General features: G+C 39.2%; 1 protein-coding gene across 5 annotated transcripts in view; it reads left to right on the plus strand.

Annotated features, from left to right (window-relative positions):
• Positions 1-26,755, plus strand: part of LOC105249330 (growth factor receptor-bound protein 14) — a 235,572-nt gene that overhangs the window by 133,823 nt on the left and 74,994 nt on the right. For all 5 annotated transcript variants that reach the window (XM_011254704.2, XM_011254705.2, XM_011254707.3 and 2 more), the window contains one exon: positions 891-920. In XM_011254704.2, coding sequence (XP_011253006.2) covers positions 891-920 — 30 coding nt within the window. The remainder of the gene's footprint in view (positions 1-890; positions 921-26,755) is intronic.

The following is a 26,755-nucleotide window of genomic DNA, read 5'->3' on the forward strand; positions in this document are numbered from 1 at the left end:
ATATATATATATATATATATATATATACACTATATTATCTTATTATAATTAAATTATTCAAGTAATGAAAAAACATTATTCTTCAACATAATTATAAAAAATTTAAAAGAGATTAAAATAAAATTTTAATTTACTAAATGCAAAATTTACCAATTATGATTAAAAGTAAATTTTTCTACAGTATGTATAAAAGTTGCTATATATTTTTTTTGCCATAAATCAGAATGTGAGTGATACTACAAATTTACTTCCCATATATTTGTAGAAATATTAAAACGATTATTAATTTTCCAATTTGGTGTACGAGGTAAAATGTTGCAATATTTTTTTTCCCGAGAATTTCATATACAAATTTATTTTGAAATATCCAAATAATTCAACTACTCGAGTGTTTGCACTCATAGTACATACGTGGTTTAGTGTACTCGAGAGAGAGCGCATATGCGACGAGAGAAAGTACGGGACGAAAGGAGCGAGAAAAACGGGGAGCAACGACGCTTTCCAATAATTTCTGCGCTTTGTTGTAAATTTCCCCCTTCTCCTCCTCCTTCGTTAATTCGTGGTATTTTCTCGCTGTATTTTATGAGCGGCTACCGGCTTTGCCTCGCAAATTGTTTCCAGGAATTCTCCGTACGCTGTTAAATTACTGTACTTTCACATAATACGTATGGCGGATTTTAGCTCGGCGCGCCGAGCCGCGTCGCACTTGGTCCGAACTTTAGTTTTCTCGTTGGAATTTTACGTTGCGCTCATTTCCCGCGGGGAAATTTTATTTTTTAAATTAATTTCTTCCAACTACGCGCTCAACAATTTTTAATATTTCGTCGTCGCGGCGATCGTATAAGTGAGAAACGATATACTTACTAGAATATCCTCTTTTTCTGTTTCAGACAATCGCGACGCTGCCGAAACGGCCTCTGGTGAGTCTACAAAATTATTCTACATTCGCATTTCTTATTTTTAATAATATACAATGGCTGATTGATATAAACGGGAGATCCTAATCAGGTACAACTGAATATAACGGGGTTACAATGTGTCTTTTAACGGTGTATTCTTCGTTAATGAGAATCAGAAACGTGCGGTATAATGACTTCATAAAAAAATAGAAATCGAAATTAGTGTGTCGCTATAGGTCACGCGTCTCATTCAAGGTGAAGAAAACGTCAGAATGTAGACGTGTGTTCCCAAAAAACCGGTCGTCTTGAAAAAATTTACAACTTCGAACCGACATCGACGCGCGTAAAAGGAAACGTTTCGGGCGATATAGCGCCGCGATCGATTGCCGAATTTGCATATATTCGTTTTTAATTTCGCATAAAACCCGTCACCTTTAAGGAAATATCGTAAATAATCGCCGAGTCCTCCCCCCCTCCGCGACGAGAGAATCCGATATATCGAGCGATACGCGGAGTATTTTGATACTTTTGATAGCCCATTAACGACTATGTGTCGCGTCTATAAGTATATTTATGGAGTACTCGCGGAATATATGATTATAAATCATGCTCGCGATCACGCGTCATCCTCTGATAGCGTAAAATCACTCGCAACGACCGAGAGAAAGTATTTAAACGTTGAAATTATGAGTTATCGTCGACAAACGAATGTTAACAAAAAGCCTATATTGCGGCCATGGCTGATTGAACGGGCATTTAACGAGCGAGTGTGCAGCGTTTTACTATCGATGCGAAAACGGAGCGGACGAGAGAAAGGAAATACGGCTCTCTCGCGCGCGCGCGATCTTCTTTAACTACCCGAAAAGATGAGCACGGGAGAGAGAAAGAGGAGACCGCCATTAGTTGAAAAGTTTCCCCAACAGCCTGTCAACCTGTTTTCGTCGGCGCGCTCCATCTTATTCCGGAAAGCACGCGCGACGATTGTCTTCCGCTGGGTTTTCGTCGGCACGAAACTTTTAAAAGACTCGTCCTATCATTACCAGATTGACGCCGGCGAAAATCGTTACGGTCGCTTCTTCGATAAATAAGGAGCGATTATTCCGATGAAACGAAACATGAATACCTATATCGATATTTTTCTTATATTGGGATTGTAGTCTTTAAATTTCTTTCGGCAAAATTTTAATAATTTGTTTTTAGTTTTCAAATAATTTCAAAATTTTTTTAATTGACTTTGTATAATCAAAAATGTATATATATCGAAGAAAATTATTCATCACCGTTCTCTTGTTCTGTTATTATTTTAGGTATTTTAAATAATGAAATAATTATCTCTGTAATTTATCATTTCGTATACATTATCCTCGTATATGCGTCTCGATACATGTTAATGATATTTATTTACAATGAAATAGGATGATGGGATGAAGCTTGCCGAGGTAATTTTCTGAATTTCTTAGGGGGGATTGAAATCATATGATTGTTTGTTGATGATACACGTGTTATTTCAAGACACAACGCGGCTTTTATGACGTGAAGGCGCAAGTTAATCCATTCCGTGTGCATCAACCGTGCCATCGGTTGGCAACGTGTCGGTGGCAACAGTATAAAGCCGGTGTTAATATTTGATTTGCCGGTTGCTGGGCGACGATGCGCATGCCCGACGTATCTTCGGCATTCTCTCTCTTTCTCTCTTCACGTTCCTCCCTCTTAAATCTCGCCCACCCTTAGCCATCCTCGCTCCTTCCCGCTTCCCTGAGAGATAACTCGTATTTACGTATCTGTCGCCGCTCTCTTAATGGGCAGGATTTATATCGCTGAACTCGCGTCTTGTGTCTCGCGAATAAGAATCGATCGTGCATTTGAACGATTCGGTGCAGGGTCGACGAGTTCAACGATCTCTCGCACGGTAACTCGCGCGAAAGGGATACTTCATTTCGGGTAATTTTGGCCGTGTCGCTAACGTCTGGCAAACGATCGATAAATTACGATAATTTTGATGCGGTCGCGAGGAGCGACACATCGACAATTATCAGGAGATCGGACTTTGCGATGAACTCTCGCTATTCTCGTTCGTTCTGCCCCTTCGCGGTAACGTGGCGGCAATTCCCGAAGGGGGTTGAGCGATCTTTCCATCGAAACTTTTTTCTACATTTATAAAGCGAATATCGATTAACCTTTATGCGAGCGACGTGGCGAATCTACCAATCGTGTTTTTTTTTTAAACGGAGATTTATTAATGCCTCTCCTCTTTTACGGCAGAGAAGAGAGTCTATAGACTGCCATCATGCATAACTTTGTTTTTACCTACTTGTCTGACATTTTTCCGTGTAAAATGCATCGCGGTGCATACGTTGTACCACGTCGATCACTAACATTGTACATTTTCTCGTATATTAATACTTGACATTCCGTCTGACGTTGCTGAAGAAAAATATACGATCGTTAAGATGCTAAAGTAAGCAGTCTTGATGCGCGGATATGGATTCTTTGTAATTCTCAGCTTCTATTGTATATATTTACTAAAAAAAAATTTGAATATTTCATGAGATGTTTTTATGGCACTATTCATCAAGAATATTGAATAATTTACATATTTAGGCATCGTGGTATAAAACTTTTTAGCACTTTTTCTCTTATTCTTGCAGACTTACAATTCCCTATAAAAGATGCTGAAGAGTTTCTCTCTGTCTCCGTTATACTTTGAGGATATTTAAATTGTTTAGATGTGCTATAATATTGAAATGTAGCACTTCGCTCTATTTCTTACAATCGAGAGTCAAACATTTCTGCTTACCAGCGCAAAAATTATTTCGACGATTATTCGGAAACGTGATTCCTCTGAGAAATGGTATTCGAAAGCAGATGGTCGTGGAACGATTTCGTAACGCGAAGAGAAGAACCGAGTCCGAAAATAGACGACTTTGCGGGCACGCGCGTCCTCGCTTTGTACGAGGAAACGAGAGGCCTGTCAGCTGATTGGAGTAGCGCCAATTTTTGGTGAATGAACCGGCAGTCTCGTGCTTCGGACTATACGCCCTCTTTGGTAGTTTGTCCTCCTCGGGCTCGCGTCTGGCTGCGAAAAATAAGACACTTTTTTCATCGGTCAACAGCTGCGGAACATACGATCAATTTGGATACATAAGATGTAACATGTCGTGGATTCGTAATAAAACGCGAGCTCGACTCCGCTACCGAAATAGACGTGTTGTCGTCGGCTTTTCATTTTTCTACAGCATGAATCGAATAATAATCGCAAAATTGTCGAAAGCCATAATAGCTGTTGCGAAACTATCGGGAAATGATAACATTACTCTTACATGATATTTGCGTGTCAGAATTTACAACAATGTTAGTATTCTCTCGATCGATTCAAGCCCTTCAACAGCGAGTTGACTCGTTCTACCGACTTAAAGGATTAACGCGTACGACTACCTCGAAAGACGTGCCTATTACTGCGACAAGCGGCTTTGATATGCTAATAAAGAACCAGTAACGCGATCTCGATGTCAGGATATTGTCGCCCGATAAAGATGTTAGAGACGCGCGGGACCGAAAGAACAATCGCGCGTGTGACACGTGTGTAAAAGCCGACAACAGGCTTATGGCTCCGGGCCACGATTCCCCTGAGAAGATAATGAAATTTTGCATGTGCGAGAATCGAAAATCATCTTCTTTGTACCCCGAGGTCGCTTATAACGGAACACCCGGGAGGATCGCTGCCGATAGAATCTCACGGGTCAACTTGACACTGGATGCTGCGTACATGTTGCAACGGACATTGATGCAAATCGCGAGAGTGCGGTCCATATAACAAAAACAGAATTGTGTCTCACGTCTGAATAGAAACATTAATTCAGGAAATTATAAGACAGATTCAGTTGAGGAAAAGAGATCGAAAAATCGTGCGATGTTGTGGAAATACACAGCCTATGATCCGTCTATTGATCTCGTTTTGCTTTATTTTAGACATCATGTGCCATAGTCAACCATATCTTCTGTATCTTTCATGAAACGAAGGGAAATGCGCCGACACGATTTTCTCTATCATCGCTCTTCGGGCTTATGTTGTCTCGCGCAATCTTTCGTTTATTTATTTGCGAACCCGTTAGATCTAGCTACCGAGAACATTATTACGCGCACGAGCGTCTCTTAGTCGACCGGCTGGCCGGCCGCAATGTTTCTTGGCACGTAGAGCGGGTCAGGGCTGGTAGTAGCTAGCGATACCACTGCGATAACCTTGCTCGATAAGCATGGTGGCTTGCATTTCCGTTAAGTCATGCGTCCTGCCGCGAATTGAGCTATTTACGAGCTAGGATAAATGCACGGAGCTGAGAAATCGCGACACGAATTTCATCATTTAGCGCTAATGAAATCATCGTGAAATTTTTTCTTGTACAAGGAAGACGTTTTTAATTCTTAATTTATCCTCAATTCTATTGTGATAGGAGATAAAATGTTTCCTCTATATAAATCAATTTATAATTTTATCATTTATAAGATTAAGATTCGTTAAATTACAAGATAGTGTTAATTAAATTTCTATAAAAATCATTGTATTTAATCACGAGAAAGTACTGTTAATAGAATAATAGTTGCTAAACAATTTCCAGAGAGAGTTTAGATTCCAATTGTCGTACTTTTGCTGGGCCATCGCGAGTTTGGGGACACGCGCGCGGCTTCCGATTTGTTCGCAGCAATTTTTGAACTTCCCCTGAAAATTCGATCATCGAGCGAGCGCGCGAACTGGAGAGAGGTGGAGATGCGGAGATTAGTCCGCATATCGAGGAGGAGATGAAGCGAGGGAGAGCGGTTTCCGACTCCGGGGATAGAATCGGCGGAATCATTTCCTTGAATTTAGAAAACTGTGAAAATCCACTCTCTCCCTGGATTTTGGCGCGCACACACGCGCGTGAGCGAGCGGGTCAGCTTACGACGGGCAAATTGGATTTCGCATGCGCGGAGGGCGAGAGACAGAAATCGAATTGTACGGGATAAAAGTGTCGGGGGCAATGGAAGCCGTTTCCGGTTTGGAATGCTCCCGCAGGAGCGGGACGCGATCGCGAGAGTCGATTCATCCTACCACTTGCCTCCTTTCGACTCGATCGGGTGACTTGCAGATTGAAACACCAGGCAATACAAATACGACGAGTCATGACTGTTTGTTTTTTTTTTTTTTAAAACGCGTCGCATAAAATAACATAATAAAAATAAAATTGAAACACGAACGAGAAAAGGATTGATAAAATTTTAAATTAATTTATTGACATCTTATTCGCGCGCGAAAAAGTTTGAATTGTGAATCTCGAATTAATTAGTTATTTTAACATTATATTGATCGATATACTTTACTTTAACGGCCAATGTGTGCGTGAATTTAGATTCATTTTTCGTCCTTTTCATCCGCGCTCTTATGGAATTCATTATGAGAATTATCAATACACACACTTCTCTCTCTTGTTGCGTTCTTTTCGTATTTAACAAAAGAAAATGAGAGAAGAGCCGAGTGCTGATAATTAGCGAGGCAAGAGTTCTGAAAATTTTAATCAAGCCGAGTGGTCTCTTCTCGTCGCTCCCGTCTTCCTTGTCTTCGTATTTGCCACGTTTGTTCGTCGTCGGCAGCACATATTACTCTTAATTTTGCAGAAGCTTGTTCTCCTCAGGCTTCGTTTCTTCCTCCCCTAAGGACGAAGGATAATATTTGTTCCGAAATTTCCAGGCAAGGACTTGTACTGGGTCGAAGGTAGTGCTGGTTATGTATCGCGCGACAAAGAATGTTTACTCTTCCTGGCAGGCTCAGGTTCCCGTCATTCTCTCTCTATCTCTTTCTCTCTTTCTCTCTCGATCTTTTAAAGTTTAAAGGGCCAGCGAAGAGAGAAAGAATACCAGGAAAGAGGCACTGCACTCCTGTGCAGCTCCTTCAATCTCGGTAAAATTCTCGTAAAATGCCCGGAACGTCCGCTTATACTCGACGAAGAGAATTTTGAGTATTATTTCTTAATTATTATAGTGGAATAGTGAAATTTTCAGAACAATAAATTGCATTTCTTGTCAATATTCTACGCAATATTAATAATTGTTTATAAAACTAAGAATTTATATATACATATAGTATAAAAGAAATTAGAAAACAATGAAACATGCAATAAAAATGAAAAAAGAGGAGAATAATAAGATGAGATTAATAAAACAATTAAAAAAGTTCATTTTTATTACATATACTTTATCAAATTTATATATTATTATAATAAAAAATTATAATAACTTATATTCTTCTAATATTTTAAAATTAAATTTGCGAGCTTCTTATATTAGTAGTTAATATCAAATTATCTCATTTTCTTTTCTCGTACGCTCCAAATCACACATCACTTTTTCTAAAATCTAATAGTTAAATGATGATGGTTTTGTGGCATTTGTTATACTAAAATAATCTTATTCTAATTGAATTACAATCCAATTTAATTTTGTAGCATAAAATGTATAATTACGAAAGTTGACGAGTTTTATTCTAAAAAAATCTTTAAAATTTGTTATTAAACGTTTGTTGTTTATTGTCTACATTTCTTTTATATTTATTTTTAATAATCGTTAAAATATTTTTTAAATTTGTATATATGTTTAAGTAATATTAATATTAAATTAAATTTTATACACATATATTGCGCCTGTTACAAATCTCTCTTTATATATATATATATATACACAGTAAAAAATAAACGCGTAAGAAATGTTGAGGACATTAACATATAATAGTGATTATTTCGACTTAAATTATTTGTAATAGAAATATTTGATTTTAGTAAATTTGATTATTTTTGTACGTCAAAGTTCAAGATTATTTGAAGATTCACTGTTAAATTGACTTGAGACATGTTGATTGTTTAAAATGATTATGTTAAAAATACTCAAAATAATATTCCATTTCCAAGAGACAAAGTGTAAAATTATGAAGTCGACATAAATGTAACACATGAAAACGTTATAAAAATAATAACATATAGATTTTATATTAATTGAAGAATCAATCAAAACGTGGTAATACAAGAAAATTTTAACATATGGACGCACAATTTTTTACTGCGTAATTGAATTGATATTATTTAGTTTTATATAATATATAATATAATAAGTTGACATAAATGTAACACATGAAAACGTTATAAAAATAATAACATATATATTAATTTTACATTAAACTACTAATCAAAACGTGGCAGTACAAGAAAAATTTTTAACACATGGGCGCACAATTTTTTACTGTGTATTTAATGTATGTACATTAAGGAGAATATATACTTCCAATACATAATCACATAATAATGTAAGATCGATAATGCGTTCTCACATAACGACATGAAATAGCAATTGAGCCAAAACTGAAGTTAACTCGTCTCCTTTTTGGAGCCGGATTTAAGCTCCCAGGCGTTTCTGCGCGAGATATTTCTGTATTTACATGGCGTACCCTGCAGGGCACGATTAAAGGGGAAGGAAGCCTTCCGTAGAATTCAACCGCGCGGAATAACGAAGCGGCGCGGGCGTTACAGATCGATCGATCGGCGCGAAGCGACGCGCACGTCCATCCGATCTCTCTCTCTCTCTCTCTTTCTCTTTCTCTCCCTCCCTCCCTCTCGCCGTCGGCGTTGTCGGGTTGCGAGCGAGCGCCGGGGTTCGCCGAGGACCACACTGTACCAGGAATCGACGGATAATCGATATCGGCTCGATTCCCGACCGTTTCGCCGTATGGAATAACGACGTCTTGTTAATGCCGTCGAACGAGCGTGAAAGGGGCCATTCGTGTCGGTTCGCAAGGATAGTGCCTTGCAAGGACGCGCGCTCCTCGTCTCTCCACTTTCTCGTCCTTTGCGTTTTCTCCTCTTCTTTCGGTGTTTTTGTGTTTTCGCGGTGACGTAACGCGACGATGACGTTTCTCGACCGACATCGATAGCGGAACGTGCGTCAAAGGAAACACCCCCTCTTCCCCTCCGATCGAGATTACGATGATGAGCGACTTCCCCGGGGATTGTTGAATGCGACAACCGAGGATTTTTCGACGCCGCGAGCCACCCCCGAGACGCGAACCTCTCTTCTTACGAGCTCCACGAGCCGTTGGGGGGGTTGATACTCGAAAGCAACCATTTATCACTTATACAGCGTGGTATCGTCGACGCAGCGATTCCGGGATAATTTATCGCGTGTTTTTGCAACGACGCGGCGCGGCGTCTCGCCGCTTCCGCGCGCACGAAATGAATTCCTCGCTCTCGCGAACGCCGCCGCCTTCGACGGCATCTTAAGTATCCCGAATTCCCTGCCGCGGATGCCGTCCGAATTTTCCCTCTCGCTCCTTCTCGCTCGTCTCTTTCGCGCGAGACGCCACCGAGACTGAGGTGTTTGCCGCGAAGAAAATTCGCGGCATTATTCCCTTACATTCGACTTTCAATTCGCGCCCCGCTTTCCACGATGGAGAACGAGAAGCTAACGAAGTTTCGCGTCGCGACTCGTTTCCGCTTTTTCCCATATTTTCACGAGGAGTTATCGTCATTGTTGTCGTCTTCATCCCGCATTCCCATCGTTACGGTTATACTTTTACCTTGTTCGTTCTCTCGCATCCCCGAGGCAAATCTACCTACTTACCCGGGATGAGGTTGGACTTGTGTATAATACGCTTTTCCTTTGTACGAACAGTCTCGTCCGGTGGATCGCGCTTTCAAAAGAAGTACCACAGGAGAGCGAAAGGTACTCGCTAGAATTCTGACAATGCACTTGGCCGATGCTTGACATTTTCTCCTCGTTCCCTTTCTTTTACGGCTCTTGGGCACGCGGGATTTTTTTTCTAACCGGATCTCCGAGAGGGCAAACTTGTTGCGAGAGAAATTGCGTTCTCGAGAGATCGAATTATTTTTGCCAGCCAAGAGTGTCTCTCCGTTGAAATAATAATTACTTCCTTTTTATCATTTAAAGAGTCTTCAAAAATTTACATTTTTATAAAGATAATAATAACGAAATTAACATAATAAATAAGGAAATAAAATAGAATCGTCGAGAATCGATCAATCTTTTGATTCAAGCACGAGATATGCATGAGAAACGTGCCGCTATTTTCTATGAGAAACGCATCTATAAAATATTTCACGTTCCATGCATTTTCTCTTAGCGATCTTTCTTAAATAAATATCGGTGCTTTTTGGCCCACTGTCGACTTGAAATAGGTCGCGATAGTAGTGTACGTATGTAATAGAGGGACGGGGGGAGGTGTCTGCTTTGCATACCGAATCTCTCTCGCGACGTCCACGTTGTTACGTGAGTAACGACTTTTCGTCTGCTATGGGAACGCGAGATCGTAGCTGCGTTTGGAGCGACGAAGACGGAGACGGAGACGATTTTGGTGGGCGACAGCGACGGCGACGGCGGCGTTGGCGCCGACCGGGTAAGAAGATAACTTCGTTTCCTAGCCGGGAACCGAATCGACCGGAATAATTAATAATTAACGCTAGGGCGTGACCGCCCCTGCCCCCCTTAGTTCGCGGCGGCGGATGTCGACCTCGTTGCCATCATCTCGCCGCGGAAACTCCCAAAGTATCGCTCGCGTGATATATAGACGCTGAATTTCATCTTCCCGCGCAGAAAAAAAAATAAAACTTATATACTTAAACTAACGCGTTCATTGTTTCGCGACAATTTATAATCTTCTTGGAAGAATTTAATAATTTTTAATTTCAACAATATTATAGTCTTGATTTAATATTGTAATCACCTCAAGAATATATAATTGTTTAATTCTACTTTGAGAAAATTATAATCTTTGATTTAAAAATGTTATTTTCCATCTAACCTTGTTTCTTTTCCATTCAAGAAAATTGAATCTTAAATCATAAGAATATATTTTTCTTGATTCAACTTATATAAAATGGCTTCATTCAAGCAATTATATTTTTCTTTAATTAACGCGATAATCTCATTTCAAGATTTCCATGTTAATTAAATATAATTTCAAAACAAGAATGTCCTTTTTTTCTGTGCGAGCTTCTCAGACACTTTAGAGTCTACCTTAGCGCGAAGAACATCTATTGTCTTATCAAAGAAATTTTTTCACTGTAAAAAGTTTAATTTCCCTATTTCATAAATTCTTTTATAAAATTATCGAAACACTTGAAAGTCGGCAAATTGAACAAACATCGAGGAATAATTTTAGCGGATGAGATTTTAGCGGTTCTGTCTACACGATTTTTAATTAATTTCCATTAAAAGTTTTTATCTTTTGTTTGACTTGGGAAACTTATTACTTTATCGAGTTTACATTTGTCAGATAAATCAAGTAAGTTAATAAATTTTGAATAAAGTTTAGGAAAGTTGATTGGAGAGACCGAGATTAAGAGATATGATGATGAACGTCATCGTTAAGAAATGTACACGATTAAGAATAGTCAACGTGATACATGTACGAGCAATATAACAACCGTCGAAGCGCACGTTTTCGCGCAAGTGAGCGGAAATACATGCAGAATATAGCGTATGCTAGTCACAGATTATGTAAGATCGTGAAAACTTGTGCCGCCTCTGCGCCTTTTTTCGAACGCGCTTTTTTCTTCGTTAAAATTCCATGAAGAACATCAAAAGGCAACGAGTGAATGACGTCGACCGGGGATATAATGGTCGTGAAAAGCGTGTGTGATCGTGCTCAAAAGAATTCCGCAGCCGGCGAGGTGTGTCAGCCCGATCGAATTTCGGTTACCGTCTCTCTCGTTGCCAGACACGAGTATGAAAAGCTTCATCCTGTCGCGGCCGTTCGAATGACCGTCGTCGCGGCTTTTGACGTTCTCGCAGAAATAGATAAGCTCTAAAGGAATGACGAAGGAATCGGCGTGTGCGGATATTAAATCATTTCGCGAATCCCACGTAGTTATCGGGGGGATGAATGGTGCCTTTTCGAGGATGTAAAGAGCTTTAATAATGTCTATAAAAGTCAATAAGAATCTACTATAAATGTAATTAGGAGGATGTAATAGATAATGTGCCATATTTTACAATCAATTAATATTGATTAAAAATTTAATTTTCTATAAATGTATGCAAATTTATCATTAATGCAAAATTTTGGCAAGATTTAGCGAACAATCGAAAGTTTATGTTCCGATCGTTGCTATTCCATGTAGATCCGCCTTTGTATGTGATTTCTCAATGCCACGCGATCGGCATCAAAAGCCTTGCGTAATACTAATTTTTTAAAGGAAGACTCGCGCAAGATTATTACATCGATAACCGCGGGATCTCAACGAATGTCGTAATAACGCATCTGTAACTTTCCGCTCGGCCTTCTGGCATGGCACGAAATATTCATCGTTATTCTGTCGGAAGGATTGCATAGGCATCGCTTAAAAATGAGCTGAAGACAAGTGTCGAAGAGCGTCGAGCCAAATTTGCAGCGACAAAGGTATCGCAAAAGCTACCGCGTTGTTATATTTTAAAGACTTTACTGTCTAGGAACAGTCATGCTCGTAAACGATGCCAATTTTATTAATATTACAAATATATATAATAACGCATATGAGTGAAGTCGTACATTTCGATTTATATTTTTCGATATTAAATCTATCAATTTGTTTGTGCTCGAATAATTATTATGAATAATTATTACGAATAATTATTACATTTGTTAATTCAAACTGATAACGTTGAGTTGCGAATAATATGAATAACGAAGATGAAGGAATATCGTCCATAAAATGGGGCTTCCTGCGGAGAACATTTCTTCGATAAAGACCATAGTTTCAAGATTTCGCTCTCGGAGGAACGCATTTTCGAGACGACTGTCGTTCGCATCGTCGTAATAGGACGAGTATCGCGCTGCAGAGAGCGAGTAGGCTGTAGATTTCTCTCGAAATGACGGTCGTGTCGCGTTCATCGCGCGCGATTGCCGGGCAGAGGCCATCGGAGACCAATAAATCGCGGGCGGATATCGATCTTTATTACGGTAGAAAATAGAACGTCGAATGGGAGGTATATGCTCGTCGATGGTTTATTCCTCCCCGTTTATCGCGTTGAATTTGTTCGTGACGCGCGCAAAAATTCGGTTCGCATCGTATTTTCAACGACTGGGAACGCGCTGCATTTTTGCTCGCCTCGATTCAAATCACTTTGATTTACTTATCGCACATTATTTCAATTTTATCACATAAGCATATTAATTTATTTTATAAAGCTGAAATAATTTATATGGCGTGGGATCCTCCCGCGGTATAATTTATTACATACTGTTCAGTAATGCATATATTTAAGAAAGGCTTATATTGTGTTTTTACTTAGATTAATATAAGTTTTAATTCGCAATAGTACACTCGATTGAACTCGCTATTCAATAACTGAAGTATTATACGATATAAGAGAGTTCGTTTAAAACTAAAATGAATCGAAAGTTTATCATTGCGTCATTTAACTTATACTGAAATGGATCATCGAACAGCTGAGATAACGCAGCGCGGCAAGTTCTTCGCTCGGAAAATGAATCGAAAGTTTATTATTACATCGTATTATTTCAACTGAAGTGATTCAGTGAGCAAGACAGTATAGCTAGTCCACCGTTCAGATCCGAAGTAAATCGAGCCCGGATGCAATTTGAAAGGCCGTGCGATGCACGACGACCGGTCGTAAGTGTCAGTCGTTTCGTACGTTACCGGCTCCTAATTTATGCCCTAATTAGATCTCCCCGTCGAAGAAACGTGTCGCTCGTAAAACTGTGCGCGTGACCGACGTGCAAAAATTCGCGGAAGTCGAATTCATATCGAGCGGAGGGGAAAGATATTCGAGGCAGCAACAGCAATCATCGTCGTCATCATTTGATATGGATTGGGACCAATATCATAACCATATCCGCCTTTTTCTATTCCGCGTTTATTATCGTTTATTTTCGCTCGCATAAGTAGTGTCGTATTGAAATTGATCGACCCGTAAAACGATTTTTTTTCAATCGTCGATATCATATTTCTCTTTGGCCTACTCTTCGTTTCTTCGTCAGTTTTCCTATTTTAAAAAAGTCGAAATTAGAGGCGATATATTTAGTCAATATGTATTAATCTTCTTAACGTCGTTTGTTTTCATTTCTTTCTTTAGCTATGATTATAATAAATGTATGATTGAATTTATATAAAAATCATTTAATCGATATACATTTTAATATTTTCGTATCATTTTTAAGCGGAGTAATAATTATTTTCTTATTTTCTTTGTCTCTCACGAATTCAATTACGATAATAAACGCTAAATAAAATTTTCTTTGGGAAGATTTCTTTTACGAGGGTTTTATCTGCGCGCTAATTTACGAGATTTCCCGTGAACCTTTTACGTCTTTCAAAGTAGCACAGTTTAAAACATAATTCGCTGCGTAAGAAATCGATTATTTCGCATCTTCAAGCGAGCGAACAATTCGACACAGGTTAAGAGCATTCATATTGTTTTAGCATTCGCTCGAGTTTACTGGGTTAGGATATCTAGAGTGGAATGCTCGCTACGGATTTCTTGGCCCAGAGCCAAAAAGTGCGGGTTTCCCGGGCGCGTAACCACTGCTTTTAGTACCGCGGACTGAAATACCCAAGAGAAGGAAAGAAAGACAGAGAGAGAAGGCGAGATTATTTTCCTTTTCCGCCTTTTCCCTTTCCGTTTTACTCCATTTTCTCCCTTTGCTCCCCCCTGTTACGAATAGCGAGGTCTTTCACCCTAATAAAATAGTAAAGCTTGTTGGGACAACACGTGACGTTAATAAGATACTATTCGATTCCAATTTCATGAACGACTCGTGAAAAAGTGTTACAAGATTATATCGAGCCTGCTTTAAACCCTCGTAAAATTCATTACCTTTTAATTTTTTATATTCTTTATAGCGATTAAAGGGTCATACCTTTCATTATCGTTTTCGGGAAACATTTATAATTCTTCTGAAATTAATTCGATAATGTCATTTCTTACAAATAAATTTTTGATTATGGATATAATTAATAAAAAATAAATATTCAGCTCATTACTTGCTTATTTATAACATTTTTTCTTTAAAAACTTTGTTATCTTTAAAATTCCTAAGTTAATACTTTTGGTATATTTCATGAAATGTGTCGGGTGATGACAAATTAAACGTTTAGTTTTTTCTCCAATATCTATTTTATTTAGAGTATACTTTTAATCAAGTTTTAGCGAAAGACACGGGCGCTCCTTTCGGTAGAATGCGCTCACGTAATGAAGCATTCGTCGTTACACAATGACGAGGCGTTGCAACTGTGAAGGTTCTTTCTGCAAGTTCGCTTGGGGCTTCTTCTTCCTGCGACAAAAGTATTTTCTGAAAATCGCCGCGACACTTTTTACCAAAAAGCTTTGGTGGAGAAACACGAGAAAGCAACGAGAGAGAGAGAGAGAGAAGATGTAACGCTAGAAGCAACAGACGGAAAAAAAAAGAAAGTAATTTACGGATATATATTGTTTTAAAATGAAAAGCGCAAAATTGCTATTATTCATTGATCTATGAAGAAAAATCAAGACATCGAATTATCGAATAAATCAATCATTGAAAGTATTAATAATTACGGCATAAATTGTAACTGTAATTTTTTTATTAGATACTGAATAAAAAATGCGATATCTGACATGTCTTACAAAAAACTCGATCAATCTTATGTTCGACAAACCTAACACTATCGCAAATTGCACGTATGTCATTACGCACGAGAACTTGTATTGGAAAATAATTATATATCCGTCGATAATTATATATCTTGTTCTGTATAATCTATATTTCTCCGGAAGTTCGTACACACTTCAGCAGACGTTAAATTGTTACGATTCAGCACATTGATGAATGACGTGAAATGGCGAAGAAGCAGCAAACCGATGACATGACAAACGGAAAGAAGACAAAGGTCCGAAGAGCGTGACGAAAAAAAACGAGTCGAACGAAAGAATGGGATACAGTGTAGAAAAAAAGAAATTATCAAGAACCCAGCAGTATTTCTAGCAACGGAAAGCCCGCATATCCGTCATTATAGGTCATTATAGTTACCGGTCTCCGCGATAATCGACACCTTTCTTCGTCAAAACAACCGAGGCAAGCAGATAAAAAATTCGTAGCGTTAACTAAAAGTAATGCAAGAATAGCGGGATAAAAATAGAACAGAAACTATATAGTATATTATAAAATTTTATTTTGTCTTTAACATTCCACGCATGAATATGCAATTTGAATATTCAAAATTGTGAATATTGTAGAGCAAGAAATCGAGGTCAGCTAAACTTCGTTTTGCGAGAGTTTTTCTTTCCAATTTTTTTTTTCATATTCTTTGTATGTAAAATGAGAAGGATATTTCATCAGTCGGGATATAATGAGTAACGATAACTCATTGATCTATAGCCGTGACCTATATTACGTTGCACTTTACATGAACGATAATAAATGTGTGTTTAAATCCAGCAATCATAAATATTAAAAAATATTAAAAAAAGGAAAAAAAAATAGTAGCTGTCGCGATTAATTAGCGACAAGTCTGAGGCTTATAAAACGCTATATCGTCAATGACGTGGACAATAGTAGTGAGCGGACGAATATTTTTCGCGCGACGTCTTGCCTTGAAAAAACCGCGCGTCCGTCCGTTCGTTTGCGCGGCAAATTTATTGCCAAAAATAAATCGCGCCTACCAAGTAGTGCCAACTAGTGCCACATGGTACTAGTGAACTGGAAAGAGTTAATAACGAAACGCACGCGGGTGACTACGACGATGAGACGCATTCGTGATACACGTCAAGTTAACGGCCATGCCGTTCTACAAAGTTAGCTCGTAAATTCCGCCACGCGGCACGTTTCATATTCCAAGCGATAGGATGCGAACCTTCCCGCGGACGTGCACGGCAATAATACCGAGGAAACTTATTCGATAGTGTCCGTGGAAAGAAGTTGCAGGGTCCACTTTCAAGTGAATTATCTTTGGAGAACTGTCTTTCATTGATACATCAAATTTTCGATCAGCGATAAAGCGGCAGCAAGAAGCTGTTTACCCATGCATGACTATGAATAAGATACGTTCTCTTTTTTTTTTAAATTGTTTTGACATTAGGACACTGAAATTAGGTCTTTTATAACACGACTGCTCGCTTAGCGTTATTCCCCCGGAGTAGAATTATTTTTACTCTCGTTCGAACGAATGCTTCCGTTGGTGATCCACGCAAAATTGCTCCCGCGTCGTCGCATCGCGTAATTGCACCGAGTCGGCCTTGCACGTGCACGGACACGAGAATTTTCCTCCGGGCGCGCCATTAATCGGAACGAGCGTGTACGATCCCGGGAATCGATCGGCGTAAAATACGTTTTATCAAGTTAATCGCGGTAAGAGGGGAAGAGGGGTGCCGGGGCGAGGGGGGAAGGGGGAAGCCGAGGACACCGGGGAGCAAATGCGCGCGGTCGGGTATCGGCGAAAAATACATCGCGGATCACCGCGGACGGCACCTCCGGCGCGATTAACGAGCGCGCGTTACACCGAAAGCCCATTTCGCCGATATTTTCGCAATTATACGACGGACGGATGACCCGCGTCGGCGGTGTGAAATTTAGCATGCGTTGCAATTATACGCTCGCGCGTAATCGCGCGTAGTCGCGCCCGCGAAGATAAGCGTCGCGACATCGTCGTCTCTGAAAAAAATCTTAATCCTCCGGATTCGCGCGACTGCCAATGTCTAGCCGTTAAGTGACGAACAGCACTGAGAAAAAAATCTGGTGTTGCATTAATTAGAATTCTGGTAGATTCAACCAGTCTGCTGGAAAATGGACGAAGCAGAATTCTTGTAGGAATTACCAGATGAATCTCATTCATTTCTTCTTAAATTTACCAAATTTTCTGGTTAATAAGACTAAACTTGCCACCAAGTCGTCTAAAATTTTTTCCATCTAATCTCAAAAGTCTGTTTAATATTCTGAATTCCAACAAGATTATTGGATAAATTCAATCCAGATTATTGAATAAATTATTTTGAATTCAGTTTTTCTTAGAAATTAAACTGATAAACAGTGATGCAAGAAGAGGATGCAGCTCAAACATATACAATCAGAAAGCTAGCATCCTCTTTCTGACACTGTTGCTCGTAATAAAAAAAATATACTTTGGATTTCATGCTAATTCTAGTTCTTTATATACATTTCATGGCAAATATTGAATACGAGTTAAGTTAAGAAGCAAGCAATGAAATTAATGTAACAAGAAATTTTATAGATCCAACCAGAAAATACTAACCAAATCCTCATAGTAAAATTTATTAAACGTTCCAGTTATAAAAAAATTGAGTCTTATCATAATAATTAGAAATTCTTGTTCGATTTAACCAAAATGCCTTCAATCATATACGTCTTGTTGGTACAATCAAACAATTTTTCTCAGTGAATGTATTATGATTAGGCGCGAGCACTTTGCAACAAGATAGAGATTGAGAGATTGAATTTATCGCGGCAACTTTTATCTCGACGTTATCAATTACTATTATTCGCACTTTTCATTCTTATCGATCTATTTTAGTATCATATGAAAGATGTATAGAGCATGTATGATTGCGCAATGCCGTGCAACGATTACTATTGGCGGTCGCTGATAAAGTAATTGTTAAAAAAAAAAAAGAAGGGGAAAATAAAAACAAGAGGGGAAAAAAGTGCAACCGCTTACGCATGTCGTAACATACTAATTTCGGAACGTGACAAGTGCGTTTCGATCTATGTATAGCGATGATGCGGGATATACGCGACCTAATCGCCGGTCTCGTCCCGTCTCTCCGCGCCTGTCTCCTTGCCCTCTTTTCGTCCCCATCGTTGCGCGATTTCCCGCCGCTCGCGTCACCATCTTCCCTCGTTTACGACACGAGACCCTCTCTCTCCTTCGCTCTTCGGTTTCGCGCTCTATTACGCTCGTGTGCACGGATACGTGAGCAGACGCAACGCGTACGTTACAGCTGTCTCGCGCGCGCGCGCGCGCACGTCACTTGGCCTGACAGACAGTTCGGCGGCATTGCCGATATCTCACGATGACGCACGCACGTGCACTTGCGCGCGGAACAGATAGCAGACCGACTCGCTCGGCCAACACGCTCGGCCAACACGCAACCGTCCTCTTTATCGAGGAATATAATTAACCCACTGGCCGCAGGAATGTATAATTCGATCGGTCTACTCGTTAATTTTCCCGACTTAACAATTTTCATCGTTAAATTTATTAACTAGCGAGCCTCGAGCTTTCCGCTCGAGTAAAGTCGGCGGAAGAAATGAACGGAGAGATAGAGAAGATGATATTTCGATTTTTCAAGTGTATGCAATTATGTAATTAGAATTATTAAGCTGTAAAAGAATGTATAATTTGATCGAAACTTGTTATTTCTTCTGGCTCGACGGATTTATTTATCGATAAGTGGACTTTGAATGAATTTAAATTCCTATTCAAATCGACGGGAAATGAACAAAGGAAAAGAGGTCTATTGTTACATCTTTTAATCGAAATTAATATTCATTGTAAGTTACTTTGAAAATGAGTAGAACCAAAAAAAGCAGTTTCACGTTATAGAGGCATAAGTGCTCTTTACCGAGTTTCCGAGTCATCAGTTGAGGCCCATTTTCGCATAACATTAAGTGTCTCGACATTTGCGGTCGCGCCAGTGCCGTTATTAGTCTTCATTATATTTCGCGATATCGCGACATGTGGTAGTCGCGTTACAATAACGTGAAAATGAGTCTATGAGGCTTAAACGGGCTTTGTCTCTCGCCGATACGGGAGACCGATGCTGAAATAATGACAATTTGAAATACAGTTACAGGAAAGCAATTATCCAGCGAGAGAACATGTAACGCAATCTCGTAACATTTCGCACTTTCCATAGTAAAAAATAAAATGTTAATTTTACACTTAATTTAACACTTTGCACATGTCCCAGAAAGTCTACTCTAAATTTTAAGTTAAAATAACTCATTCGTCGTATGTTACTTATTGACAAATTAAAAATGTTAAATTACTGACACAATACTTTACATTTATTTTTGTTATTGTGACTTTAAGTGTAATGTAAAAATAATATACCAATTAATTAAAAATTACATGTAAAAATAATTTCAATAACTCGTAAGAAATGTTGAGGACATTAACATATAATAATAATTATTTTAACTTAAATTATTGGTAATAGAAACATTTGATTTTAGTGAATTTGATTATTTTTGTGAAGTTCAAGATTATTTGAAGATTCACTTTAATTTTTCTTAGAATGTTAAACTGACTTTGAGACATGTTGATTGTTTAAAGTGGTGATGTTAAAAATACTCAAAATAATATTCCATTTCCAAGAGATATGTACAAAGTGTAAAGTTACGAAGTCGACATAAATGTAATACATGAAAACGTTATAAAAATAATAACATATAGATTGTATATTAATTGAAGAATCAATCAAAACGTGATAATACAAGACAATTTTAACATATGGACGCACAATTTTTTACTGCGTAATTGAATTGATATTATTTAGTTTTCTATATTACACAGGTTACGATTGCATTATTTATATTATTATTGCATAAATTAATATTTAAAATTTATTATTATTATTGTATACGATTAATGGCGCTAAATTAAATATTACGTACGTGTAATTAAACAAAGAGGCACGAGAGTTGGGTGTGGCACGTAAATTCATCGCTGCACGAATATGTTAGGATATTATTTCTTGGAATGCGTCGCGTATCGGAACATTGAAAACGCTACATTAGCGTTCGCGAAAATTTGCCTAACGAGTATGGCGGAAATTCGCATCGGATATGGCGAAAACGAAATCACGTACGACGAGACGAGCCGAGACGAGACGAGACGACGACGGCTCGCGCGCGTATCGAATCCTTTCCCGAGACGACGAAAGTTCTCGCTCGCGGTCGTCAGCCGCAGCCGCGTTCCAGGCAAGTCGGAAATTTCTTTGGCAGGCACGTAAGAAATACCGTCCAACTCTTCTCCCGAGAACATCCAGCGACGAAAACTTTCCCAGCAATGATTTGATAGGTGCATTGCGGTGCTCCATCTTAGGATGTAAAAAAATAAACCTTTCTTCGTCCCTGAAAGTATCTTTATTAAATTGATACGATGCGAACGAATCGATTCCTGAATTTTTTTCAACTCTTCCATGATCGTTACTGGAATGGTGGCATCGGCCGACGCAAACTCCCTCCGCTTTGCTCTGAAATTTCCGGGGAGCTCGAAACTTTGAAAAACGCGCATCCCATGAACGTCAACCGGAAGTTGGATGGAGGCCCGGCGCGTAACAAGCGCGAACAAATGCTCTATAATCTGTCGATAAATCGAATCTGCACGCGTTTCATTAACGGGCTGCCTGTTCACGGTCCCCGGCATTCGGCCAATATTCGACGTAGAATATTTCGGGCTGTCCGTCGGTCGCAACCGCGGTTACTACGAAACGCTCATTATTCCCGACAATGAAATCCCATAGAATCGACTCGTCTCGTTACTCGTCCTGGTTAACTGACGCTAATTACGATTCCGGGAACCATTAGCCGCCCCATTGTTCTCCCTCGTGCAATGGATGCGCGATACCGACCGCCGTCAGGCTGTTCGTGTGTTTATAGGTAATCAATTCCATACCGTCTTTCATTAGTTCCGATCGTTCTCTTCCGTCTTTTGTTCTTTTTTCTCTTCGAGAATCTCCGAGAACGCGAATAAAACCGACATGCATAGTCGTTGCGTATTCTATCGTCGAATTGTCACAAGTGACAAGGGGTCGATGGGACGAGAGTTTAGCCGATAGATTCGCGCAATTAAATTCGCACCCAACGGTTGTCGTAGGTTAAAAAAATTGAATCGCGTCATCGAGGGATCGCATCCGAAATCGATTCGCATTTTCCGAGCAAGTAAATCTTACATCATCCGCGAGTGCCGATACTCTTTTTAAGATTCGATTGGTGCGAGTCGAATAGGTATCGATCTCGCAGCCGCGAAAAGATGGGTATTTACGCGCCGCCGATATTTCCACGGAAATGCAGTCTATTTCGAGGACCGATTCGGAGATGATGAAGATAGAATCCGATCGAGCAGAGAGCGCGGGATCCGTAGCTTGTTGCTAAGGAGAGCAGGAGGAAGCGGTGTCGCCACCCGTTTGATAGCGGAGGACACGACGTCTCTGCAGTCTGGGGTGGCGTGAAAGGGGGAGGTTGATGGCGGGGAGGGAGGGAGGGAGGGTGAACCACCGGCGTTCTCCGAGGCTCGCTCTCAGTTGGTTCAGTGGGACATATCGATCCAGCGAGCGGGGTGAACCTTGTGATGGAAGCGAGGTGGGAGGGAGAGGAAGGGGGAGAGAAAGAGAGAGAGAGAGAGAGAGAGAATCGACTAACCCAACCATCCAAACCGCCCAGCCGACGAACCATCCAGAGCAAGCATGCGTGGTTTTCCCCCTTGCCGCTGGTTCCGCTTCCCCTCCCCTCTCGCTGTCTCTTCACCGCCAACACGCCGTTCACCCCTTGAAGAAGGGGGAAGGGAAGTCGGTCGAGCCTCCCCTTTGTATCAGCGGGTATATCCTGGATAAAGAGCCATCGCGCTCTTGGACGGAAGGAAGACGGAGAATAAGTCTCGCGAACAAAGGCACCGCACTTTTTTGCCCATTTCAATTAAATCCTCATCGATATACTCGGCGCTAAAGTGTTTCCGTGATTCGCGCGTACAGAAGGAACCGTCGTTGCCGATGAAGATAAATTCGCGTCTCGGGTTCACCATGTATACGATTGCCATCCAACATTCTCGTCTCGCGTCGAACGCGATCCGCATGTTAATCCGCGAGCGCGTCGCGCTCACGTTGGCACCAGCTTTTCGCAACGTCTTTGAATTAATAGTAACGCAGCGTACCGCTCATAAGCGACGAGCGTCGAGCAATTTGTCGCAAATTTGATTGCTCGCCGCTGAAACAAGAAAACTTGGAAATTACGGACGTTCGCATTTAGCGCTAAATGCGGAATGTGGAGTATGATAAGGAAACAGGAAATGATATATTGGTCGCTGGGAATTTTATCTCGTTGGCGAAAACGCTCCGAGAAAGAGAAAGAGATGGCGAGCACGCGAGCAGGCTTAGTATCGATTTTGCGAGTCGCTAACATAAGATATCAAGGTTTCGCGGCGCAGCGTATCTCGATGTACGGTTTCCCCTTTAGCGAGAAGATCAGCGAGACCTCTACGGTGTCTTGGCGCGATGCCTCTTCCTCGTCTCTGTGATTTATAGCAACCTTCGTGATCACGATTAGTTACGATGGTAGTAGTGACGGTGGGATCGGCGGTATATTCGCGTTCGTTCCCATTGCTGATGAAACATGTACACCGTGTCTCCACACTTTTTCTCGTTTATATTTTTCAAATATTCTTCCGATATCAAATCAGATTTTTCACTCTTATCTAAAAGTTATATGTAATAATCTAAGAAAATAATTGAAAGATGCTCGTATCTTTATTCAATGCAATGAATTTATATAATTTACTTGATGTAATTTCAAATTTTCAATAAATCTCGATATTTTAAAAAATACATGTATGGTGACAAATTTATGCAAGCAAATAAAATTCAATTTTTCTCGACATGTGATATCTTTATTTAGTCTCAAATATATATAATTATTATAAAGTATTTAAATTCAATTTTTGATCAAGTAAATTCCAATTAAAATTGGGCGACTTAAGATTAGATTCAAAATTAAATTCATTCAAATTTTTTCAATCGCTCAACATTTAAAGACTTTGACTCTACATCTTTTTCTAAAAAAAAAAAAAAGAACTTGTTTTAAAAAGTGAATAAAAAATTAAAAAATGAGGTCGAAGAGAAGCAATTAAGAACACTATAGAAAGTACGAAGGAAAGTTACGCGATTATGTGTTATGCGGCCATATTTATGCACGCGTCTCCGCTAACCATTCGCCGTCGCGTGTCGTCGTAATTCTTAATAAAGTTTTACGATCCCCGTAGAGATGTAAATTACTTGTCGCCGCGATTAATAATAGCGTAATATCACCGAGGTCGTAAAGAGTTCCGGGACCTTTGCAAAGCGCTTCGCTATTTGCATTTACGCGCACTTGTCAGGACGATTGATAGAAAAAGGAGAAGAGTCCATAGAGAAACACGTTTTTTTATAATATAAACGAATTTAAACGGTTGCTATGCGAGCAATTTTTAAAAATTATTTAGCTATATAAATAGAATTATGTGAATAAAAATATGTACATAATTTATTTTTAAAAGTTAGCAATGTATATTTAAAAAGAAAATACTCAGAGAACGACACGCAGAACGATACTTTAGAAAAATATTCTTTCATCGACTCGCATTTTTTACCTTTATGTTTGTTTCAGTTGCGCGGAAACAATTGACGTCACACTGCTACTATATTAGTCATAAAATTTGCTATTGTTGTTATAATCTGATAGGAAATAAACTGCGAACATGCTCATTATACATCATGGAAGATTAGCACGTGTATGTACCATCATAATGCAAATTGTGCGCGATTTATTATTCACATGACGTGCAATAGCGTCATTAAAAATATAAAAATCGCATAGTTATTTTTTATCTGCAGGTTTATCGTGTGAACGACAAAGTTTATATTACGAGACAATATATTTTTATTGACATTCTCTCTGTAACACATATCCTTAATAAACGTAACATTATACAATTATTAATATACAGAGTAAATGAGTGAATTTTTTAATATTGAAATAACAAATATGTGAAAAGAGAAAAATAGAGAAAATTGAAAAAAGAAAACCGATTCGATACGTGATGCATGTATAAAAATATATATGGTCGATACGCTATAGGGAATGCGTTTTATAAATTGACAGAGAAAAAAAAGAACAAACACAAAACAAAACCCCCCTATATGTGTCTGTAAAAATGGTTTTTCACCGAAAAATAAGAAGTTTTATGAATTCTCGCATTGAATAATGGACATGTATGGCATCGTGCTGGAATTTTATAATAATAAGCACAAAAAGAATCGCATATTATCGCCGATGATGAGCAAATTTTGATCGTAACAAAACGATCTCTCTCTTTCTCTCTCTCTCTTTTTATTATCCGAAAGATATCGTGTTGCCTTTTTTTAGTTCGATAACGTCGAATGTTTTTTTACAATAATCACAGATTATAGCGCGATTTTAATTAATTATTTTCAAATATCAAAATTTACTTATGTGCGAAAAATTTTTCTATAAATACTTGCAAATTAATCTTTTTTAAAAATAAATATGAATCCTTATTTAAAGGGAGAATAAAAATATAATTAAAAATAAATTAATTTTGCAATTATTTGTTCAAATTTTTATGGGAATCTCAGACATATATATTTTATAAACGCTGCGAGCGTTTTGCAATCTTAATTCACAATCGTGTTTTATAATATAATTGTCTGCATGCCAAAAAATGAGATACAAAATCGGCAATGTGAATGGCAGACTGGGAACTTGGAAATATCCCGGGTCTCTTTAAATAACGCACTTCCTTTCTCGCGTGTCACTGGGTTACCGTGTTTTTCCCGCAAAACTCACGGAAGAAAAAGTTTTCGTCGTGAATCTCCGTCAGCCACCCTTCCTTTTTTTCTCTCCCTCCTTGTCGCTCTCTCCTCGAGAAACCTCCGTACGTTCTCCGGCCTATAACGGGTTCACCCGTCGTCTGGATCTCTGCGAGATGTGGGAGGAAAAGGAAACATCGAAAAGCGAGGGAGGGTAAAAAACGAAGGAGAACAAAGTCGTCGAACTTGACAGGAAGAATTATGTCGCATCTAAATGCGTAACGCAAGATGGTATTATTTATTCACCGATACGTTTTACAGGATTGAAGGGGAGGGTGAGGTTGATGCAGCGAAAAGCGAGATCCTTTCCTTCATTGCAGATACATCTCGCTGTTTTTTTCCCTTCTCTCCCCTCTGCATCTTCGAACTCAAATGTATCATCTCCCCCTCGCGAATCAATACGGAAAATAAAAGGAAAATTCATATCCGAGCCAGAGCAAGTTTTTCCTTTCGACGTCGACGTCGACGTCGACGTTGTCGTCGTCGTCGTCGTCGTCGTTGTCGTTGTCGTTGTCGACGTCATCGTCTTCATCGCCGTTGCTGTTGAAACGATCCTTTGATAAAGCAGCGGTGCATGCAGATGGTCTGTATGGAAGAAGCGGGTTCAATAAAAAGTGTAACAATAGCCTGGGTGCGAGGTAACGTCAGTGGCTGAAAAAAACGGGGTGATTGAGATCGCCGAGGGTAGGGCAGAGAAAGAAAGAAAAGTGGATGATCTTGCAAGAACGTTGCAACGTCAATTTGACTGATTTAATTTAATGTTGGTTTCTTTCTTAATTTTATTTTATTCAACTAGTGCCCATTTTTAAATCTATTATAATTATAGATAATTTATATTTAATTATTTATAATTATAGATAATTTATATTTCGTATGACGTAACTTGGATTAAAATTTATTTGTGATTTTATTACATATAAAACAGAATTTTTATTAAAATCTCAGGGGAACGACAATACGCCGGTTGGCTCATTTCTCTCGTAATTATTTCAGCGCACTAAATTCCCAAGTGCTCGGTGTATATAGTCGGCTATCCCCCTTTAAACGCGCCATAATGAAGCCTCCTCCAAATTATACATTAGACTACAACGTGGCGTCATTTAATTCTGTACTCTTCTCGAGAGAATGAGTCGAAAATGACTCCTCGTCGTCTGTCTCAGACCGCTCGTCATTCTTTTCGGACATGGTGTAATTTTCTTCTCATTCTTCTTCCAAGTAGCGTTCTCCGTTGTTTCCAGCAGGCCCCG

Source organism: Camponotus floridanus, unplaced genomic scaffold (assembly GCF_003227725.1).
Source record: "Camponotus floridanus strain SB8 unplaced genomic scaffold, Cflo_v7.5 scaffold45, whole genome shotgun sequence".
NCBI lineage: Eukaryota > Metazoa > Arthropoda > Insecta > Hymenoptera > Formicidae > Camponotus > Camponotus floridanus.